Raw genomic sequence first — 21,711 nt, forward strand, 5'->3', positions numbered from 1 at the left:
AAAAGCTAGAGAAGATGAGATACTCATTAAGTGAAAGATTCAGAAAAATTCTAAGAGAGCAGTACCAGAGGAGCTGTACTGTCATAAAACATATGCAGTTCTTCCACATCACATACACCAACAAACAGATTTCTCTACAGTGAAAGTAATGCTCAGAAACAGGAAACAGAGGTTAACATTTTTTCAAAATAAAAGACCACTTCAATGAAGTTTTACAGAATCAGTTTTGCCCTTGCTTGCCATATTTCACATAGCTCCATAACAACTCGCCAGAAGGCAGTTAAAGCATCTCCCAGTTTCAGACTGCATGGGTAGTTAGTCTTCCCAACACACAGCACTGCTGCAGGACTCCCCTACTGAAACCTGTCTAGAGCCAAACTTCAACCTGAGAACTGTTGGGGAGATGATTACACAGATATAGTAGGAGTTCACACCAAGGTGTCACTGAATTAATTAGAGGCTTGACAAAGTAATGATTGTAATGTAATCAAGTGATTGTAAAGTAATGAAGCCCTACAACTCCTTCAACAAAGTAGTATTTGGGGTGCCAAGGAAGATGACTAGACTAGATGGATCTCCATAACTACACACTACAGGGGAAATTCCTTTGTTCTGATTCATAGATGAGGCATGCATTAATTGGAACTTATCTGTTACCCCCAGAGTTCTGACAGCTTTAGAAGAAACCCAGGAGAACTTGTAGACAGCTCTGCACTTGCACTAAGGAGCACGTTGTAACAGATGGCTTTGAGAATGCGCTGGTGCTAGCTTCTGTGAAACCCATACCACTGAAAGGAGGGTGTTTTTTTTTCTTGTGAAAAAGACTGAAGTTACATATCTTAGAAGTAAGTCTGCAGCACTAAATTGTGACTTAACATACCATGCAATTTCCAGTGACCACCACAATGGAGTAGTAATACTTTTGAGTAATATTATAAGCATTACTCTACTATATTCATTGTAAACAACTACTTGGACTTGTCCCTACGAAGCAGCATGGTCTGGGATATCACTCTGTCTCATAACACACAAAAACAGCATCAAATTGACTTCTGGTAATTGCTTTTGCCAAAATTCTGATGCTAACTAGAAACTATAAAGCACATTTTCTATAGCAACAGGCCTTCCTTCACATTCATGACTGTCACCTCTGGAAAAAACAATTTCTAAACATGCAATGATAATCACTATGTAATTTATTGCCATGAATACTTTGTTCTGTGTTGAAAGCAGAGAGTTAAGATGAGGTTAGAGAGGGGAGGGAAAAAAAAAAAAAAAAAAAAAAAAGACGACGACAACACACACATTAAAAAGTCAGGTCCAAAACACTAGCATTGAAGAATTAAGGAAAGTGAACTGCAATAGACACCAGTAAAAGAGCAGCAGCAGAGAGAAGGCCTAGGAAAGGCATGAATGTACCAAGTAGTTCAAAAAAATAAAAATAAAATAAAAATAAAAATAACCAACTCTCTTCAGAGTTGCAATCCAGCTACTCCTGCAATGTATACTGCTGTCATCTTGCTACTTCTTTCTTCCATCCCAATCTTGAAAGTTGTGTTCAATTTCCCAAGGGGCTATCATTCAGTAAGTCAGTCAGTCACAACATACTTGAGCAATACACCACACAAAAGTGCTAACAAATCTATGATGACAGGGAAACAGAAGAATTATTAAAAACCAATGCAACATATTAAGTGGCAGACCACAGCTTTTACAGTCATTTAGATGACAAGAGAGGATTTAGCAGCTAATCAATTTATTTCTGAGGGATTATGTAGAATTTATACCTCCACAAATGAAAAACCTACCAAATAGCCTATTCATTCATACTTTCTGCAATCCACTGCAACAATGAAAATGAGCTTAAAAACACCACTATTCTGATACAACACACCATTGAAACATCTAACTTCAATAATTCCTGTATGAATGATTATACTAGTCACACTCACCCACCCAAACAGCAGCAGACCCTGGGAATGGACTTAAAGGCAGGTAATAGTGTTTTTCTGTTTGCTTGTTTGTTTTTAAATTGGATAAAGATGTAATTACTGAGCTCTCATGTTCACAAAAAGCTCTATGCCTTAACCTCCTCTGTTTCTTTAAGGATCATGCCAAAAGGCCCAGGCACCTGCTCTGTCCTCATGAAACCGTATCCCAAAAGACTGCATTAGGAGCGCTCTATCAAACATATGCTACATTATACAGGTAATCACATAGAAACCATGTCTAACTTGTGCTATGTAAAAATAAATAAGGAGGAGGAATAAGTGTTCAGGAACCTTGCCAAATTAGGAGTACTGTGTTGCAAATAGACACCTTCCTTTAATCTCTTCATTGCCATTCTAATTCATTCCGTAGTATTTATACAGTTCGCTTTCAGCATGCCTGACAAATCAGATAATACAACTCCATTTTCCCAGTCATTTTTACATTCCTATTCCCTATGATGCAATGATTGGATTAAAAGTATTGCGACAAACTTCAGGAACGTGGCAATTTTAGCCAAAATAAATCGTCTGCATAGAGATGTTGTATTATTTTTTCAGAAACAAATTTGGAGGCAAAACTGAGTTGGCAGCAAAACTTTGACAGATTTTGGATAACTGTTTAAAATTTGTAAAGCTGTTATATTATTACTCTGAAATAGTGACCTTGGTTCATTTTTAGTTTCAAATAATTTCAACCTGTTTATTTTCAGGTACACCCATACAGAGAATTGTATCTCGTTTATAGGATGGATTAAATACCTCCGTTTCATTAGCAATGAGAAAAATACTTACATTATTAGCAACTGAAGAGAAATAACAAAATCTTCCAAGTAAACAATTACATGAACCCTTTGACTTAAAAAGGATGGTCTAAACAAAAATTAAAAAATCCAACACAAGCATCAGTCTCCTGTTTGTGCTGTGTCAAAAGTTGAGTTACATAATGCAGTGTATGTTGATTAAAGCTCAGATTCTTTCACCTGTTCTTCTCCCCTCATTGCTAGCACCACCGGATGGGTCCATTTTAGATATAATCAATTTACTTGTCTCCTAGGATTTCAAAGAAATAAAGCACTGACAAGAATCCTGGTTCTTTCCTTTCTTGGTTACAGAAAAAGGAATCTTGATGCTCAGAAATTTTCCTTTTAAGAACAGAATACAACATTCACAAATAAATATCTGGAGAGAGCACGTGTTGTTCAAAGGAGCTAAAAATAGTACAATCAACAAGCGTATGTTTAACTGGGAACCTTCCTAGATTCTAAAAGTAACATTATTCTTTAGAGCCAGTGTGAATATGAGTACTCAATTTTGATTACAGCAATGGAGCAAGCACGTTCAGTAAGATGTCCGTATACAGATAGTGACTACTATTCACCACGCATACTGTACAACACTTACTCCCTTCTTCTTGTACATCCTCTTTCCATCTATCATGTTATTTGGCAATTCTTAAACTTCCACTCCAAATAAAGTTGCGTTTCAACCAAAATAGAGATTTGTAAGATTTGTAGAGATTTTATTCTCTTCTTACATTAAGAAAAAGAAATCATGAAGAAGGGAACTTTGCATGGCAAGGAAGTTTTAACCACCTATAGCTCCTTAGAAAGAGTAGCTGACAAAATGAAATTGCAAACCATGCTCCCTTTGCAAATCTAACTAATGGACTAGTGTTATGGTCTGAGTGGGTGTACGTTAATGAAGTCTGCTCTTGATTGCTAGGTTGCTGAACAGACTTGGGCAAACCAATATTCTACAGCCCTCTTCCTCTCTTGCCCCTCCTATTGTTTACTTCCTGAACCTAAAATGTGCACAGCAAAGGATTGCCTCTTATTGAAACAGGTAACAAGATCTAGCATAAAGGAGTCTGCAAAACTGAGGCCTCTGAACTCTGTAACAATAAAAATAGCATTCAAATTCTGCTTTGTGTATTTTGATAGATCTTTTAGACTGCTAAGATCAATTTTAAAGATGCTATGCTCCTTGTATACAATTTTAAATCAATATCCTAGAGTCCTAGTAGTGAATCTTCCCACTTGCAGAAAACACCACAAAATTTACAAATCTTTCAGCCCTCTAAAGAAGGCTTAAATGGGACAGAAGTGTTGACTAACAGTAGAAGTTTTACTTCAAACATATCAACGCAAAACACAGACTGGTTGACCACCCAGTGCTCCTAACACTCCAAACTTGGTCTCAATAATAGCTCTACTGCAGTCCTCCTGCTACTAGGTCATCTTAACAAAGTTTTAGTTCTTAATGACACAACAAAACTTAAGAACCTTACGTTTTAAGCATGTTACCAGAATTGTGAGAGTGAAAAGGTGTAAATTTAAGACTATGTAACCTAATAAAAAGCCTGAAGTCAGAAAACAAACAAAAAGAACCTATAACTTAATGCTGAAGAAACTAATGTTTTTGAATACTTGACATTAGTGTGGCATTGTCTACAGAAAAATCCACACCGAATTAAACCACTGCTTTAAATTGTTGAATTTTTAGAAAAAAATGATCTTATGCTTACTTACATTTATCTTGACACTCTTTTAATCTATTTGAAGTGAACCTGAATAAGCCAAAAAAAAAAAAAAATTTTATGAAATCAAAGCAGACATCCAGAAGCCAACACAAGCTTAATTACAGGGGTAAACAACCCTTTAACTGACAGAAATGGCTAAAACATGGCTAGAGGGTTTTTTTAAGATATATAATTCATTTTGAGCTTTTTAGATGGAATTGTCACTTTCATCAGCTCTCATAGCACATTCTCATTTATCTACAACAGTTAGACCCATCAGTTTCAAAAGATGCAGCCACTATTTTTTTTCTATGGGAGTTACATAATAGCCTACATTTATATACTATTTAAAAAACAGGGAGCATTTAACAGACCAACAGAATATTCAAACATCCCCTCCACATCCAAGACCAAAAATATTTGTTCCAAGAAAAAGACAATTCAATCAAAAAACATAATTATGGAAAAACAAAAAAAAAAAGCCGTATTTTAAATGATGTCTTTATTTCTCATCCACGAGAATTGTTTTTACTGAGCTGATGGAGTATAAATACCACATGAGACACTACCTTCATAATTCTGTTCATATGCCAGGAAGCTTTTCTAGAACTTCTGCTTTCTTCTCCATTTCTGTTAAACATTTTGAAAATAAAGCTCCAGAGTTCAAGTTTCCAGTAATACAGAAAGTGCACTGGGGGAGAGAGAGGGAAGCAGCTCTCCATTGACTTTACTCAAACAGAAAACAGCTTAGACATTAAGTTCCACCATATGTTATCTCAGACTACAGCCCTTCCTTTTCCAGTTCAAATAAGTAACAATTGTTTCAAACAGTCTGCCTCAGACCAATTTCTTTTCTCCTCAGCCAGAACATATAATAGTATTTTTATCCATACAGCCTTCACACATTCTCCAAGATTCTCAGAAGATCAATAAAAGTAAAAGGTCATTTTGGAACAACTATTCTGAAATTTAATCAGTAATTCCATCACAGTCCAACATTTATAACATTTTGAGACAGTAAGGTGTCATCCAAAGTCACAGTTCTTACCATCATCTTTGCCAGCCAGCTGGCTCATCCTTATATCCACAGAGGTGCAGCCAGCCAGCCCCATGCCAACTGCCAGGGCCAGAGCAATGAAGACACGGAGAAACCCACAAGAGCAAGCTGAACTCTAAAATCAAGAGTCTTACAGCATAGCAAAGGAAAGGGCTTTCTGGAAGATACACTGTAGGAAACTGTACTGTATGTTATACACAGTTAAAAACAACAAAAAACACCCATATCAGTAAGAAGGAAGGAAAGCAAAGCCACAAACTTACCAAGAGCCTCATCTGGGATTTTCTCCCAAAACACAGTCAGAGGCTAACTACATTTGCAAGGAGCAGAATCTACTCTTCATGAGAGTAGAAGAACCATGCACTGCACATGCTTCAGGATTTATAGCCCCACAACTCACTTCAGCCTAGCTCTACCAACAAAATGTCAATTAGCACGTGAATAATATCAGGTGGGCTCCTGGAGCTGATCTTCCCACTTAGTTTCACCTGAGGTGAATCCACTTAGCCACTCTGGACAAGGGAGAGTTTATTTTCAAAAGTGCATTCCTTATTCCCCTAAAATGCAAAAGTGAACAAAACCATATTCCCCAAGGATACAACTGAATTAATGTTTAGCACACTGTCCAACAATGAAAGTACCTCACTTTTAAACCTATTCAATATTCAAATGTCACCCATGCCAAAAATCCCTTCTGCTCAGTAAAAACACCTATAAATGCTTCCGACAATTTAAGACTAGGAGCTACTGCTCCTTGACAGTCACATGTCTTCAACACAACTCAGACACCTTGCAGAGAGTATTCTTCCAAATATTAAAGTTTACACTTCTTAAACACTGTCAAACCATGACCTCAGGATGATGAATCCAGTTTTAGGTGACTTAATCACAATCTTATAGCCACAAAGCACTTAACTTCCTCTGGTGGATTAAGTTTGCTTTTAAAAAAGTTTTAAGTGATATGACTTAGCTTCAATTGACATTATGACAGATCAAATTCAGTCTACATCACTTCCACTTCATACCAACTCATAAAGCTGATGTAAACCCCACCTCACTTGGTTTGGGCACCCTGACAGACACGATCAGGCATACTCTGATACAAATACAATACAAATACAAATTTGTATTGCCTTGCAATCTCAGGAGCACATAGACAACTGCCTCAAAATCTATCTACTAAATTATCCCACCCCAACCCACACCCCCACTCTCTCATCCTGTAAAGCAGCTCACTCTGTAATTTAAGCCACCTGTTAACCAGACTTAGCAACAATCTAGTTGAATTTTAGTGAAGGATTTTAACACTTTAGTAACTCAGCAGGTTTACTCTCTTATTGCACACATTTCAAGTTTGCAGTTTTTTCTGCAGTACTCTTAAGCTGTTTCAGAGAGAGACATTATAATTATTAATATTCTGTATCTCTGAGTACATAAAGCAAACAGTCCCACAAAATTCGGGGTTTTACCTTGTGGTTTTATATATATATGTATGTGTTTACATATATATATACACACATATACACACACACACACCACTACCTACGTATATAGGTACATATATGTGTGTGTATATCTCCACTGTAGACTTAAATACTTTCCACCTCTACAAACTAGGAATACCCATTCTGTCACTCTACCACTCTTAATGAAAAAAGAATGTTTCTGAATGCTTTAGGTAACAATTTTAAGGATGCATTTTACTTTTGTACACAGCTGACACAAGAGTAAGATTAAGATCTATTCACTCAAGCCATCAGCATTTCTCTCAAACACATAAGCCTAAAGATGAATAGTCACATGTACAGTCAATAAAGGAACAAATTCACATATAGCTTTAACATACCAATAGCCATAGAAAAAATAACCTGTTCTGAATATTCTCCATAACTGCAATGTGGGAGCATCAAAAATGTATGTTTTTACTTTTGCATTATTAATTTCTAAAATCAATTGCCTGGAAATAAATATTTTTGTTTAGGAGCTGCGCATCAATCTTTTTGTTAAAAGAAAATTAAAATTAAGAATATCAGATGCAAAAGACAGGACTGTTTTAAAGAGCTTTAAAACTGTGTATAAATTCACAAACATTGCAGTACTTTCTCTTCACTATATATATATAAAGAGAAGAAGGCAAGAGGATTAGTTTAAGTCCAGAATATACCGCATACGTTCAGCATTAAAAGAAAACGATACCTCGGCTTCAGCTGTTACATTCCTTGACAAAAATCTACATAGGAAAATAAGTTTTCAAGAACAATTTAGCAATACCTCTTTCGTAAGCCATCTGAAATTATCACTAGCTCTGAAAATCAAGCTGTTTATTCAGATCTTAAAAATGAATTCTGGCATCTAAAAGGTTGCTTTGTGCAAGTGTTTACAATTTTCACATATTACTCCAAATAGTTGCTGTGTAATGTGAACATTCTTTAAAAATAATGCATAGTTTAGTAAGAAACATAAATGTCCTCAACTGGAAATCAGAAGAATCAAATGCTTTTTTTATTCTGCTCCTACAATTCAGCTGGCAACTCAAAGATACCAAGGATTTCCTATATTAGATATCATTTAAGTTAAGATAAAAATTTAATCATCTAAATCACTCAGTCAGAGTCAAACCTCCACACTTTGGACAGCATTTTCCACTTTTACTAAATGAAAACTGTATTCTTTCCCAGGAACACATTCCAGAAGAGCAATTAAGACAATTTTTGCAAACACCAAAACCATGAAACATTGAGTAATTTTGGGGGGGGGAAACAGATACATAATATGAATCTTGCTCTTAGGACTCAAGAAAAGACAATACCACTATTTACACATATAAGGAGTCAGAGGAGAAAAAGTAGCATTTAGACAGCTAAAATTTTGTTTGGCTTTAAATCAAAAAACAGACCCTCTCTCAATCGAATACTTCACTTCTTAAGTGTGTAATCCAACATCTCTCTCAAAAAGCACAATAGAACAAATGGTGACTATAACCTTATCCTACAAGAACAGAAAGATAAGACTACAATGGAGGAGTCAAGGAAACCAGGATATCTTACTGCTGAGAGTCTTAAGTGATATGGAAATAATTTGATTGTAACTAACAGCAGTCTACTGTTTCTGATGCTGATGGAATCTGGAGTTTTCAGATAAAAATGTATTGGGAATAGAAGACAAATTAACACAAAAACTAGTTAAAAACTTCCCACATAATAAAATCAATTTACCGGAATTGCATAAAAAGCATTAAAAATTTCTTTTTCATATGGAGAAAATTTCCCAAATAGAGAAATGTAGGAAATCAGTATCTACCTAAAAAGAGAAAATATGTTTGTACCACATATAATTTAAAGGCCAGACCCTGTAACATTTTCTCCTGACTAGACTGGGTTTTGCTCTGACTGAAAGCAAAAGAAAAAAAAAGAGATTTTTTTCCTCCTCTCCTTAAAATCCAAGCACATTTCACAAGTTTACTAATGAAACAGCACTTACAGTTTTGTAATCTAAAATGCATACAAACATCACACCACATCTACCTGTTGATCAGCAAACTCACTTTCAAAAAAGTGACATCAAATAACTTGAGGACAAAGCGTTCACCTTGATATTTGAGCAGTGTTCTATACCAACTATGACCAATATAGGTCAAAGAAGCTAGTAATTAGTTTCAAATAATTTATGTCCAGTAGAATACTAGCATAAAATCACAGCTAAAAAGAATTAGAGAGCTCATAATAGGAAAAATTACAATAATAGCATGCATAAATGAAGGATCATACTCTAATATATTTCACTTTATTTTTGTAATATAAAGGTCATGACTTAGAAACAGTTCTTTAAAAAAGACGTATCTATAATACTGCTCTTCCTCTTTACTTAAACAGAAAATAAACACATTATCACTCGTCTAAAGTTAGTCTCATTTTTAATAGCAAAAGTAGAGCAAGTCACCTTCTTAGTTTAATACGTAAGTGATAAAACATGTAAAAATGAAAAAAATATAACAGGAAAGAAAATGTCAAATAGTCAGCATTTACTTGGACAAAGGAGAATAAAACTGCATTATAAATTTATTCCTCAATATATAAAATGTCATAAAAATGCAACATAATAAAGCTGTATCTGATAGTTATACCGACAAGGCACTCAAATTCTGCCCCAACTGTTTATTATGCTACAGTTGTTTATTATGTTACCAGTTCTTCTCAACAGCTCTCTGTCCTGGTAAAGCGATTTGATTTTTTTTAAGCAACTATATGTTAGCAGTTCTGGTATTTTTTGTGCATCTATTTTAAATTAGGTAGTGAAGTTAAGCACACGCAAAAGGGATTTCCAGGACTCAAGACTGCAGCTGCAAATGCATCTCTATCCTGCAAGTGATCCATATGACAAGGGACCTTTGCCAGTTTCATTAAATATGTGTTTACGCTGCCTCTAAAAAAGAGCCAATTCTTGACCTTGCATATCAGCTTGCAGGACAGAAGCCACGATAGGAAATTGTCAGTAGTTCAAGCACCCACATTTTAATTTCTAAGGGGGGCGGGAAGAAGATGCAGGTCTTAACTGGAATAGAAACATTCTTTCTGTGATTTTTTTTAAATATGTTTCTAATGTTGAAATCCCAGACTTAACGGCCACGAGCCAAGTAGCTATATGTCACTACAATACAAGTTGTTAAAAATTTAAAATGTTAACATAAGATTGGTTTAAAAAAAAAAAACTGATTTATCTAGAACACTCTGAATATCTAGGCCTGAATCCAAAACCACTGAAGTTATTGTTTCCCTCTATTTCAACAGGCTTTGGATAAGGCTCTCAGTTTCTGTAACTCTCAAACTGACAAATACATGCAATACATCATCTCAAAACAAACTGAACTCAACGCATCACAGTGACAGCACATTCATTTAAACAGAACCATGCATACTATATATGGGAATGAAGTGCTCCTTTCAAAGATCCAAACCCAAGCTATTCTCAGGCTATTAATATCATCAGGATTCAAAATGGGCCTTTCCTGACCAACACGTCTCTGATAGACTTGGAAAAAAGGTATCTGTCTTTTTCAGTTATTCATCCAGTTGTATTATTGGCAAAAGTGCTAACAGAACCCTCTACTGCATTTCCACCTTCTCTTATCACCCCAAAATATCTTTTTTAGACCTGTATGCCTTAAGAAGATAAAAATGTACTCACACTTGCACACTATAAGGCCTAATCTGCAATTTGTATAATTGTGCCCTGGGTAAAGTTGGTATAAATGCCACTCTAATCTTGTCATCTAGAAGAGTTTTGCATTTACTTTTCACAAGGGTCCAAGAGTCAGGCAGTAATATGATCTCTATACAGAAATGCACCATTTTATGACAGCTCTTTCAACTGTAGCCCCTTTCCTTGTGTCACTGAACGGATAAATGGGGAAGAAAAATGTATTTTTAGCCATCAATACCCATACATACTGCTTCAGTAATCTTTCCCTTAGAAGAACTCTACTTGAGCTGTGTTCACTGTGTCCCCTCAGACTTCTCCCAGGAGTCTGATACTTTTCATACACATAAAATATGTAATTTTATGCAGTGTCACTATCTAAACTGTGTAAAAGAACTGAAAGGATACCCATTTCCCAATTCCTTCTAGAATTATTTTCTCCCTCATTAGGTTATCTCGAATTTTTGTTCTACAGTTTAACACTCTAGAATGCATCACTGCTTCTGAATCAGAACTTGACCTTGCAGAGGAATTATTACTAGACAACCCTGAAATTCACATAAATTCTTGTTAAAGTGAGTTAAATTCTACAGAATAACAGAGCCAATCTATGAAAATCCATCTCGGAGGAACATTGACAATTGTTCTGGGTTTGTGTGCAGAACACTGTGTCCTTTTAAGATTTATCCTAGGAAGGACATTCAGCGACTAAAATTCACAATCCACTTTCCTGCAATAGTATAGGACAGACATGGAGCATCACTGTTTTTTTAATTATATTCATTAGATCCTGTCCCTGAAGAGATTATACTTAGGACTAGTGTCCTCTAAATTTCCAGTGTTTCTATATATGAGGCTGTATACTGCCCTCCTTCTGCATTCAGAAGTCCCACAGCATCAAAATTGAGTACGTGGATCATTGTTATTAAAAGGGGACACTGTTTTGTGCCCTAGTACAGGCATTTCTTCTCCTGTGCAAGACAGGAAAGCATTGCAAAATTCAACGGCTTCCAACTAGCACTTACATATCTGCAAATGTGTGAGAGTTGCAAGTTCTTTCTGAGTACAGATTTTCTCCTTAAGGTATGTGCTGAAAAGCCTTCAAGTATGATACTGCATCAAAATAACATTTCCATCAAGATTTTTCAGTTTAAAGTTTAAATCTTTGTCCCTACCTTTTCTTTTCTGCATACATAATCAATTTCATCACGTCTTTCTAAAACATGAAATCTATCATGAGCTTCAGAAAGCTGAAAATGTCTTCTTTTTCACAGAGGACCAGTAGTGTGGTGAACAGCAGCTAAACCTCTCCATATCTGTACCTTTTGTACTTGTAGAAAGACCATCTGAAGAGAACTCTAAGTTCCTTTTCTTTCACAGCCTTTTCAGTCCTTGACCTCTCAAACATGCCTATTTCTCAACTGGCAACCTGTCTAGTGGGAGGCTCATGGAGTAATTACACACAGACCACCTGATAGCCATGAGACAGTAGTGATTCAATTTCTTGAGCCAGATTGAGCATGTGACTAAGGAGTGAAATGCATTGCAGTCCACTGCTAATCTCTTGAGCCTTCCAGTTGTTGCTGTGCTTCTGCTTAGTACATCTTAGAGAGAGTCTAGGTGAGATTGCTACACACAGATTTAAATGCAGGCATCTCTTACATTATAGATCCATGTACATTATGCATGTCCTTGAATGTATTTTCATACTTCTCTGAATATACAGTGCCTTGTTTTGGGTTTATTTAATTTTATTAGGAGAGGATATTTCTACAGGTATTGCTAGGAAATCCAACAAATCTGGCTGTATGAGAGCCAGTTTGGTAGAAGCACTTCTATGGAAAGCTGTCATTTTCTCCCTTACAAACTTTCCCAGGCATCAGAGGCTTGGATGAAAATTCTTAAGTTCTCAAAGAAAATTTCTTCAAACATTTTACTTCCGCTAAAATTTCAGTTTTCATATTTGAAATGAACAGGAATGTTACCAGAAAATGACCATAGCTACAACTTTATAATTTATTAAGCTTCTGAAATATGTACCCTCTTATCAAAGAAGACTATTACAGAAAGTCATTTCAGGCAAGCAATTGCCACCTATAATCATAATAGAGCTTCATTTGGTAGATACATGAGTCCTGTGCTGCAAGAAAAAAAAGTCTTCAACGAACTGAAAATGATCCAACATGAGCGTAGGGATAAAGATGCCTTGTACCTGCTGGTACCCTTGAAGGTGTAATGTGAATAATGAGTTCTGCTCTCCAGAGAACCGAGGAGCAGCAACACAGGGTCCAGTATCACACTCTTCAAAAGGGTGTCAGTTTCACTGCATTCTGCACCCGGCCGGCTTCCGGAGCCTGCTGTGCCCCAAACTTGTGCCTTCTCATTCCACTGTGCCTTTTCCTTGTTTAAGAACTTATTCAAAACCAAAACATAGTATCATGTAACATGTGTGGACAATGTGCTTCAGAAACATGGAAAAAATAGAGTAGCAGATCCATATAATCAAAAGAACTAAAGATTTTATAATGTGTGTTTAGTCACTATGTGTACTTCGTACTTCATGATACATATTTATTTTCTTTTTCAGTTATTCTCATAAACAAGAGCAACTAATGGTATCAGAGTCCAGCTCATTTAGTTTCAATCTCACTTTCTACTTTATAACACAAAGTTAGGAATGAGTTGGGGGGGGGATAAAGAAAACTGAAGACAAGTTCTTCAACAAAATCTAAACATTTCTTAAAATGTAAATGCAAACACTGAGGAACAAACAGCATATTTAAGTCTCTACAAAATGACTGTAGTTAATTTTGCAAGATTTAAATCTTAGAGTATATACCACATTAGATAAAGAAAAATACGGGCTTCAATTATAATGACTCTCATATTATATGAAACACTGACATAGAATAGGTCAAGATTTACATTTTTTTTTCTGGCAGATTTAAAAAAAATGCCATCTCATAAAGGAAATATAGAGAATAAAACATCCTGCAACTTTAGCAATCCTTTTTTGTCCGCAATTAATGTACTATTTGTGTACAATGACATAAATTGGAGAAGGAATTTTAAGAGGCAATGTTATCATTCTGTTATCAGAAGTTTTCATTTTGACTTTCAGTACATCTCTCCAAGAAAAACGAAAATACTGTAATGAAAATTCGTACCACAAAGTGTTAACCAGAGTGTTAATACCAGGTTTTAAAACTCCGAAAATTAACCTTAAACTCAGTAAGTTAAAGAGAAAAAAAAAGTATTTTAAAGCCATTAAAAAGAGTTACATCCACAAAATAAAGTTGACAATCACCTACTAACCTGAGAAAAACAGCTTTATGCTAAGAATACAGCACGGAAAAAAACATTTTTTTCAGCTTGTTGTAATAACATACACGAACACAGCTGTTAACAGTAACCTTGTGCCTTGTGACTTTTAGTATATGTGCAAATTATTTAATAAGAAGCCACAGAAAGCAGATATGAGAGTTCTTTTAGTTCACTTGCTGGGACTGCTTTTTATGTAGATGATGAGGGGACAGTGGATAACCCAATTCTACTACAAACTGCAGAGCAGAAGAAGAGGGAAGAAAAGGTCCTAACATGCAAAAAACTCTAGTTCGACAGCAGAAGGAACCACTTCTTGTAAAATCACTTTTGCTGCAAGGTCCAATATAGCAGACATAGCACAAATGCTCATTCACATTTTTCACCTGCAACCTTGGCAATCCTTCCCAAGTTGTCGCGTGGCACAAAGCATGTGTTTGGTAATACAAAGTTTAAGGCATTTTCAGTTTTTCCTTCAGTTAGTCCGTATACCCTAAATACTAGAAAAGTGCTCTGCCAAAACTAGTTACTCGTTACACACACAGAACTCCCTCTGATTCCCCATTTTAGCCATGAAAGAATCAGGCCTTGGAAGTTGTTCTTCACTGAAGACTTGAAAACCTTACCAGTGTAACAGACATAATCTAAAAAGTGACATATATCTCCCCCTACCTGCAGAGTCCTCCATCCTCCTGCCACAGGAAATGATATTCATTGACACAAATACTTTAGGTATCAAACCTGAAATAAATCTTACAATCTGACATAACTGTACTCTGTCAAAGCATTCATACTGAAAGTGTTGGGATCCCTTGATGACACCTGTTATTTAGCTAACTGATACATTTAGCCTGTCTGAGATGTTTTAAAGACAGTTTGGATATGCCTTTCTGTACTGTTTAAGAGATGTATGACCTGTTTTACTGACTATTTCTCATGATTGGACTGGGAGACTGAAGACATTCATGAAGACATTATACATAGGATGTCTGCGTAGAAGTGGCTAACTAATTTTAATTCTCCCAAGCAAAGTAGCAGGTGATAGCCCGTAGGATTTCCTTTTTCTTTGGGACTTCTTGTAATCCTTGCAGATTTGTCTCATCATAAACAGAGGAAAATGCTAATATACACAGAGCTACCCCCTTCTTTCTTAAGAATTTCCTTTTACTGTTATAGAAAATAGTATTCCACAAACCATGTTAATTATAACAAATTCCTTTGAGTTTTACCATCACACCTGACACGTATGTCTCTGAGAAAGTTCAGATGTAGTTTTGGTTTTGAATGAAATAAAAAATGTCTTTAGAAAAGAAATATTGCCAGGTGTGTTTCCTGAAACTTAGAAGTTGAGTTGAAAGTTTCCATTTATTCTCTATTTCTAGCAATCGGATCTTACACCGGTAGGCCAAGTTTATTACAACTATTCTACTTCTAACTGTAACATACAGGTTCTTATAGATAATCCTAATTTCATATTTAGATAAACACAATGAAAGGTACTCAAATTTCTCAAATTCTTAACTTTTTTTCTTGTTTTCCCGTAAGTGTTAGCTCCTTTGTACAGTTGGGTTATGCTATATCAAGCGTGTTTAGGGGGAGGGGATAGGAGAAAGGGGAAGACAGCTCACTGTACGTCAAAGCAAGCCAGCAACCTAGCAACCATATATTAAAAGGTGTGTGTGTTTTTCTGGGTGTCTGTGTGCCAGGAATAACTGAAGCAGATATTATTCCATTTGTAATCCAAAAAATGCGAAAAGGGAAGGGGAGAAACTCCAGCTGCCAGTCTATTTTGGGGTCTTAAAATTGCCTGTCAAAATCCACTTTCACAAATACACAGTCTTAACACTATCTATCCCATTTGTCTAGAACAGAAATGAGAGTCTGGACCCGACAAAATTATCATCTTTGGTCTGAAGGAGACCTTTCAAACCAGGAGCCTACCTTACTTTATGTACTACGTTTCCTTCCAGAGGATAATATGCAAAAAAAAAGGGGGGAGGGCAGAGAGGTTGTGTCAAAGATTTTGCACTTAGAAGACTACTGATCTGGCATGATACTTACGAATTCAGTAAATGCATTCATATATGTACATTTAATTTACCAAGTCTAAGAGCAACTCTGAAGGAGTAGAACTAGCTTTTAAAGGATTTACTTGAGAAGTTTCTCTCTTTAATTTCCCAAAGTTTGTCATTTGAGAATTGACAGCTCAGTTCAGCAAATAACCCCCCCTTTCCAAATACCCTTCCCCATTACACGCAGTTCCTGGGGGGGGGGGGGGGAGCGTACCAACTTCTGAACCGCACCATCCCAGTGTGTCAGCGTGCACCTCGCAGAGCTGGCAAGCGAGCAGCAGGCACGATTTCCTAGCCCTCCAAGAGCTAAGAGCCTCGGCACGGGGTGGTGGCAGAACGGGGGTGGGGGGCACTCGGCGGGCCCCAGCACTCCTCCAGCCAGGCTGCCCCCATGCAGTGGCCACGGCCACCTGAAAGTCAGCAACAGCCACCGGGCATCTCCTGCAGTGCCACGGTTGCGAGGTGCCCTGACCTAGGCGGCTGGGCGCCCACTTGTCACCACACCGCCGCACCCGAAGGGGAAGGGGCGGGGGAGAGGGAGGTTACCTTGTTTTTGACCCCGCAGTGGCAGCAGACAGTCCACAGGTACTTGAGGGTCCTCCACAGTAGGATGATAAACAGTCCCCCAAAGAAAGTGACCATGGACGACGCGAGGAAAGCCCACCACATGCGCTGTCCGCGGCTATCGCAGGGCACCTCCATGGTCACCGGGATGATGAGCGCATCCATCTTGGGCACATTGACGGGGGAAGAGGACGAGTCTGTGTTGAGATTGTTCGCGTTGATATTGTTACTCATTCTAACGCCGCCGCCGCCGCCGCCGCTGCCATTTGCCATAGCTAACAGCGAGCCGGGCGCGCAGGGGCTTCCGAGAGCTCCTCCCGCCGCCAGCGCCCCCCAAAAAACCCATCACCAGCCATATTGCTGCTGCCGCCGCCGCTGCTCAGCGGAAAACGGAAAATAAGAATAAAAACGAAAAAAAAAACCCCAAATCAAAACAAACAAACAAGCCAACCACAGGGGAGGGGGAGGAAAAAAGCGACGGCACAATCCCCGGGTCCCTCCCGGGAGCCGACAAGCCGGTGAATTCCGAGCGTCCTTCTTGCACGGCGAAAATAATAATGATTTAAAAAAATAAAAATAATAATCAGAGGGTAGCCTCCTCCTCAAATTCCCACCCCTTCCTCCTCCTGCATACACAGCCCCCACCCCGCCCACCCCCCAAAAATATCATCCACCACCACCACCACAAGCTGATGCCTCGGAGCTTCTCTCCAAGATACCCAGCGCTGCAACCCCGCTGGCCTCAGCGGGGATCTCTCAGCCTTCGCCGCGGATCTTCCTGGAGGTGGTCTGTTATTATTGTTATTAGTCTTTAACTTGTTATTAGCGACACTCGGTCCCCCCCGCGCGCCCTCCTCCTCCTTCTCCTCCTCCTCTTCCAAGTCCAGCCCCTTCCTCTCCTCTTCCCCCCTCGGCGCTGGCAGCAGCCTCCTGCGGCTCCTAATTCATCCTCCGCCGGCCCATCTGTGCGCGTGCCGCCGCCTCCCGCATCCTCCGGGCGCTCGCTCCGCGCCGAGGCTGTCTCTCCGGCTGTTGCTCCTACGCGCGCAGAGGCGCCGCGGCCGCCGGCTCCCCGCCCCTACGTGCCGCCGGGGGACGCGCCAGCGCCGGCCCCGCTCCCTCTCCCGCGGCCCTGCCCCGGGGGCCCGGGGCTGCCGCGCGCAGGCAGGGCCCCCGCGGGGAGGGGCCGGGGCGGCGCGGGTGGCCGCGCTGCCGCCGGGGGCTGCGCCGCCTCAGGCGGGCTCCCGGTGCCCCATGCTGACAGCCGAGCGGCGCCGCCGCGCTCCCGCCCCGCGGCCGCGGGGCCCCGCTTTCCGGGCCGCCGAGGCACCGGCCGACGCGCAGGCGGCGGGCAAGCGGGCGGAGGAGGGCGGTGAGGGGCCGGGGCACCTCACAGGTAGCGGCGAGGCGGGGCCAGGCTGCGGCGCCGAGCTGCCAGTCCAACAAGTCGCCGGCGCGCAGACGGCCCCATCGCCGCCGCGGCGCACCGGTCTCCGCAGCCGCGCTGGGCGGGGGCGGGCGCGGCCCCGGCCCCCTGGCGCGGCCGTGCGAAGGGCTGGTTTGGCGGATGTCATGACGCAGCGGCTAACGCACGGCGCCTGTCACGGGGCGCGCGGCGGCCCCCCCGCGCCGGCCGTTACAGCCGTTAACGGCGTGTGGCCCCCGCCCGCGCGGCGCGGCAGGTCCGGCGGGCCGCGGCGCGACATGGCGGGCGGCTCCGCCGGCCGGGGCGCTCGGGGCGCCCGGCCTCGGGGCGGGGCGGGCGCTCGGGTCTCGCCGCGGGCGGTTGAGTTGCAGCAGCAGGTGCCGGGGTGTGGAGGGGGAGGCTCGGTTTGAAGCGTGGCGAAAGCGAGCGTGAAATAAATGTCGGGGAGCCATGGCGTGCCTCCGACCTCCGAGGGTGCTTGCTTTAAGCTGACAAAGGGAAATACTGCAAATACTCCACCAACACACTGTAAATTGTTGAGCATCCCGAGAGCATTCCCGAAACTGACCCTCGGAAATATAAATAGCAATTTAAAATGACACGCTGAACCGGGGGGGGGGGGAGATCCAGCGATAGATACAAGCAGGATAGTTGTCTCTTGCTTCTTTAAAAAACGACACACCAAAAGGGGTTGGGAGGGGGTGTCCAGTGAGAAAATCTGAGTAGTCATCTCCTTTTTCCAGATTCCAACTGAAATAGAGAATGTACATATGGACATACGGACACACACACACATATTAATCTTGATCTGGCACATTCTCTGCTAACCCTGTTGTCTGCACAAGCTATTATGCAGATCCTCTTGTCGTCTTTCCAAGGGTAAGATACCACAGCCTATATGTGCATGACACTTCCCCATCTGCTCTAGGCACTACTCATTCACAGAGCCACCCTTGTGAAACAGTAATTTCTTCACCTGTAGGAACAGTACTTGAGGTTCTGCATCTGTCATGGGCTTTTGGTTTTTCATCTCAACGTTGGAAATGAGTTTTGTATGGGACTCTGTAGCCCTCTCACCTCCGGCTCTTGTGCAATGGCATTTGTCTAACTTTGTGAGTGTGTCATGGTGTCTCCCTCCAGCCTAGCCCATCAGGAGAGGACTTCCTTTGCAAAACGGGATCAGCAGACACCTGTGAACAGAGACAGCACCAGGCAAGGTGTAGAGGTATTTGCAAGTGAGAAAACACAACGTTACTGTATCCCAGAGGAAAGCTGATAGTCGGTTACACAATGCCCTGAAAGAACCAGTTCCCAAGAGGCTACTGCAAGAGGGCAATTAAGGGGATGATTTCTAGATGCAGAAGACGAGTAAGACTGAAACAAAGCTGTCTGCGAGAGCTGTCACCTACAGCAGCGTGCCCCACAGCAGCGCACGGGGCCGCACTGCCACGGCTGCCAGCCTCCGTGCAGCTGGGCAGCCGCCGGGGCGCAGCACATGGCCACACAGGACCCACCTGGGGAACCCGCTGGGCCCCCAGCCTGGCGCTGCCCCTCGCTCCCCGGGGGTCTAGGCTGGGGTCGGAGGAGCACCCCTTGGGCAGGTGTTGCACCTACCTGAGGATCCTTTTATCCATCAGCAAATGCCTAAAGTGAGACAAAGGCAGGCGCACAGTGGTACACAGGCGCGTCGCCACGCAGCCCGTCGCCTTTGGAAAACAAGGTGTTCCAGCCATGTTTCCTGGAGCAATATATTCTGAGTAAACACAAAACTTAACAAAGATTAGTTGTTCTATTTCATATTTCAACACAAAAGCTCAATATGTACTTATTTAGCTGAATAATATTTACAAAACATAATGAATGATGTCTTTAGCCGTGTTTTTCCTGTTGCTACCATATAACATAGTGTGGGACACAGTCATGCCAGCCTGACATAAATCTGGATGGTTTAGTTCCAGAAATCAGTATTTAACAGCAAGGAAATAACTCCTCTTTATGTAAAACAGTTCCCTCTTGTGGATATTCTGTGTACAGTGTCACAGACAGAAAGTATTTAAAATATTCCTCAAACCTGGACCTTGGCAATTAAAAAAAATCCTCCAGCATGCAGCAAGTTTTTAGTTATTACACATGCAAGCAGGGGGTGAATGAACTAATGCATTTAATCAGATATAATTTAGCTGTAAAACTGCTCAGTATCAATAATATTTATTTTTAATTAAGTGCAATAAAACGAGCAAAGCTACAGAACAATTGCATAACTGTACCTGTATGAGTCAAGTATAAACCAAGGAAGCTTTATATTTTGATTATATGGGGGAAAAACTTCCTCATATTCCAGGAGAGAAAACAATGAAAGAAAGAAACCATATATTATGCAAAGAGAGGGAGTAATAATAGCTAAAACTTCCCACTGTCCTTGCACTCAGTACTGCAGTGGGGTGGACAGAGAAACTCCTCACAATAATTCATTTTTCAATTAAACTAAGTAGTGTCACAACTGGTGACACTATATTTTACTAGGGATTAATTTGGGCTGATGCTTTAGAAAAACCATATGAATGGAGCAACAATGTAAGATACATACTCCCTAAACATTGAGTATGTTGTATAAAAAGTTTTTTTCTTAAAAAATGAAATGTGAGAAAAAAGATGTGGAACTCCCCAGTTTTGCCAATTGGTCTAATTGAGTCTGTGGAAATGACTGAAAACCATTGGATGTTATTAACCTGAGGGAAGAAAATATACTCTAAAGGATTTCTGAAAGAATCCAATATACCATAAACCTGACTGCCACAACTTGTTTGTTTAATGGTTATATTTAAAACCTTCCCATTTGATTAAAGGTAAAGAATAAATATTGAACAAGTAGGTTAAGGTAAAGCTTAAACGTAAATACTTTTCCAAGGTAAAATGTCAAAGTTTCAACAATTAGGTATGTATTTATTCTGTCCAACACAAGGCTTCTGGTTGCTACCTGAGTAATCCCTTATAGGATGCACTTTCGTTATTTCTGTAATAGTTTAACCAGCATAAATAATTATGATTGTGTGACCAACACTCTCCCTCTTTAGGTTTTTTTGTCACAGGGGGACATGCTGTTGGCTTTTAGAAAACTTCAGTAGCTGTGGTAGAGAAAGACCTTATACACAGAAGTACAATAAAATAGTAATAGAAATTATTTACTAGTTAATTGGCTAGATCTACCAAGGTCAGTGAGGCATTTGTTCTTGCCTTCAAATGATGCACACACAAAATCAACCAGACTTCACATATAATTATTTCTTGCATAATTTAATCTGAACCTGACTTTTAATGCTATTTCTTTTCCCCAGTACTTACCTTTCCTACTTACTAGGAGAAGGGCAAAAAATAACACATTTCCAGTGATTAGATAACTATAGGAACAAACTTGTCATTAGATAAGTCTGAAATTTTTTTTTCCTTGGTGCAAAATGTTTGCTCTCTGAAACACTGGCAAAGATGCCCTGTTTATGCAAAACCCACATAAGCCTGGACCTGCTGTCCTTGTCCTAAAGACTCTATAGTGGAAATATTCATTATGC

The 21,711-nt window shown here is 40.1% G+C and overlaps 1 protein-coding gene across 6 annotated transcripts in view; it reads right to left on the reverse strand.

Annotated features, from left to right (window-relative positions):
• The window catches only part of KCNMA1 (potassium calcium-activated channel subfamily M alpha 1), a 510,592-nt gene extending 492,740 nt beyond the window's left edge, over positions 1-17,852 (reverse strand). For 4 of the 6 annotated variants that reach the window (XM_062580642.1, XM_062580641.1, XM_062580640.1 and 1 more), the window contains exon 1: positions 16,702-17,340. In XM_062580642.1, coding sequence (XP_062436626.1) covers positions 16,702-16,992 — 291 coding nt within the window. In that variant the 5' untranslated portion in view covers positions 16,993-17,340. Of the gene's footprint in view, positions 1-16,701; positions 17,341-17,402; positions 17,413-17,438 lie in introns of those variants that run through there. The other 2 variants (XM_062580638.1, XM_062580639.1) reach the window with 2 other exon arrangements.
• Between the last annotated feature and the right edge of the window lie 3,859 nt (positions 17,853-21,711).

Source organism: Rhea pennata, chromosome 7 (assembly GCF_028389875.1).
Source record: "Rhea pennata isolate bPtePen1 chromosome 7, bPtePen1.pri, whole genome shotgun sequence".
Taxonomy (NCBI): Eukaryota; Metazoa; Chordata; class Aves; order Rheiformes; family Rheidae; genus Rhea; species Rhea pennata.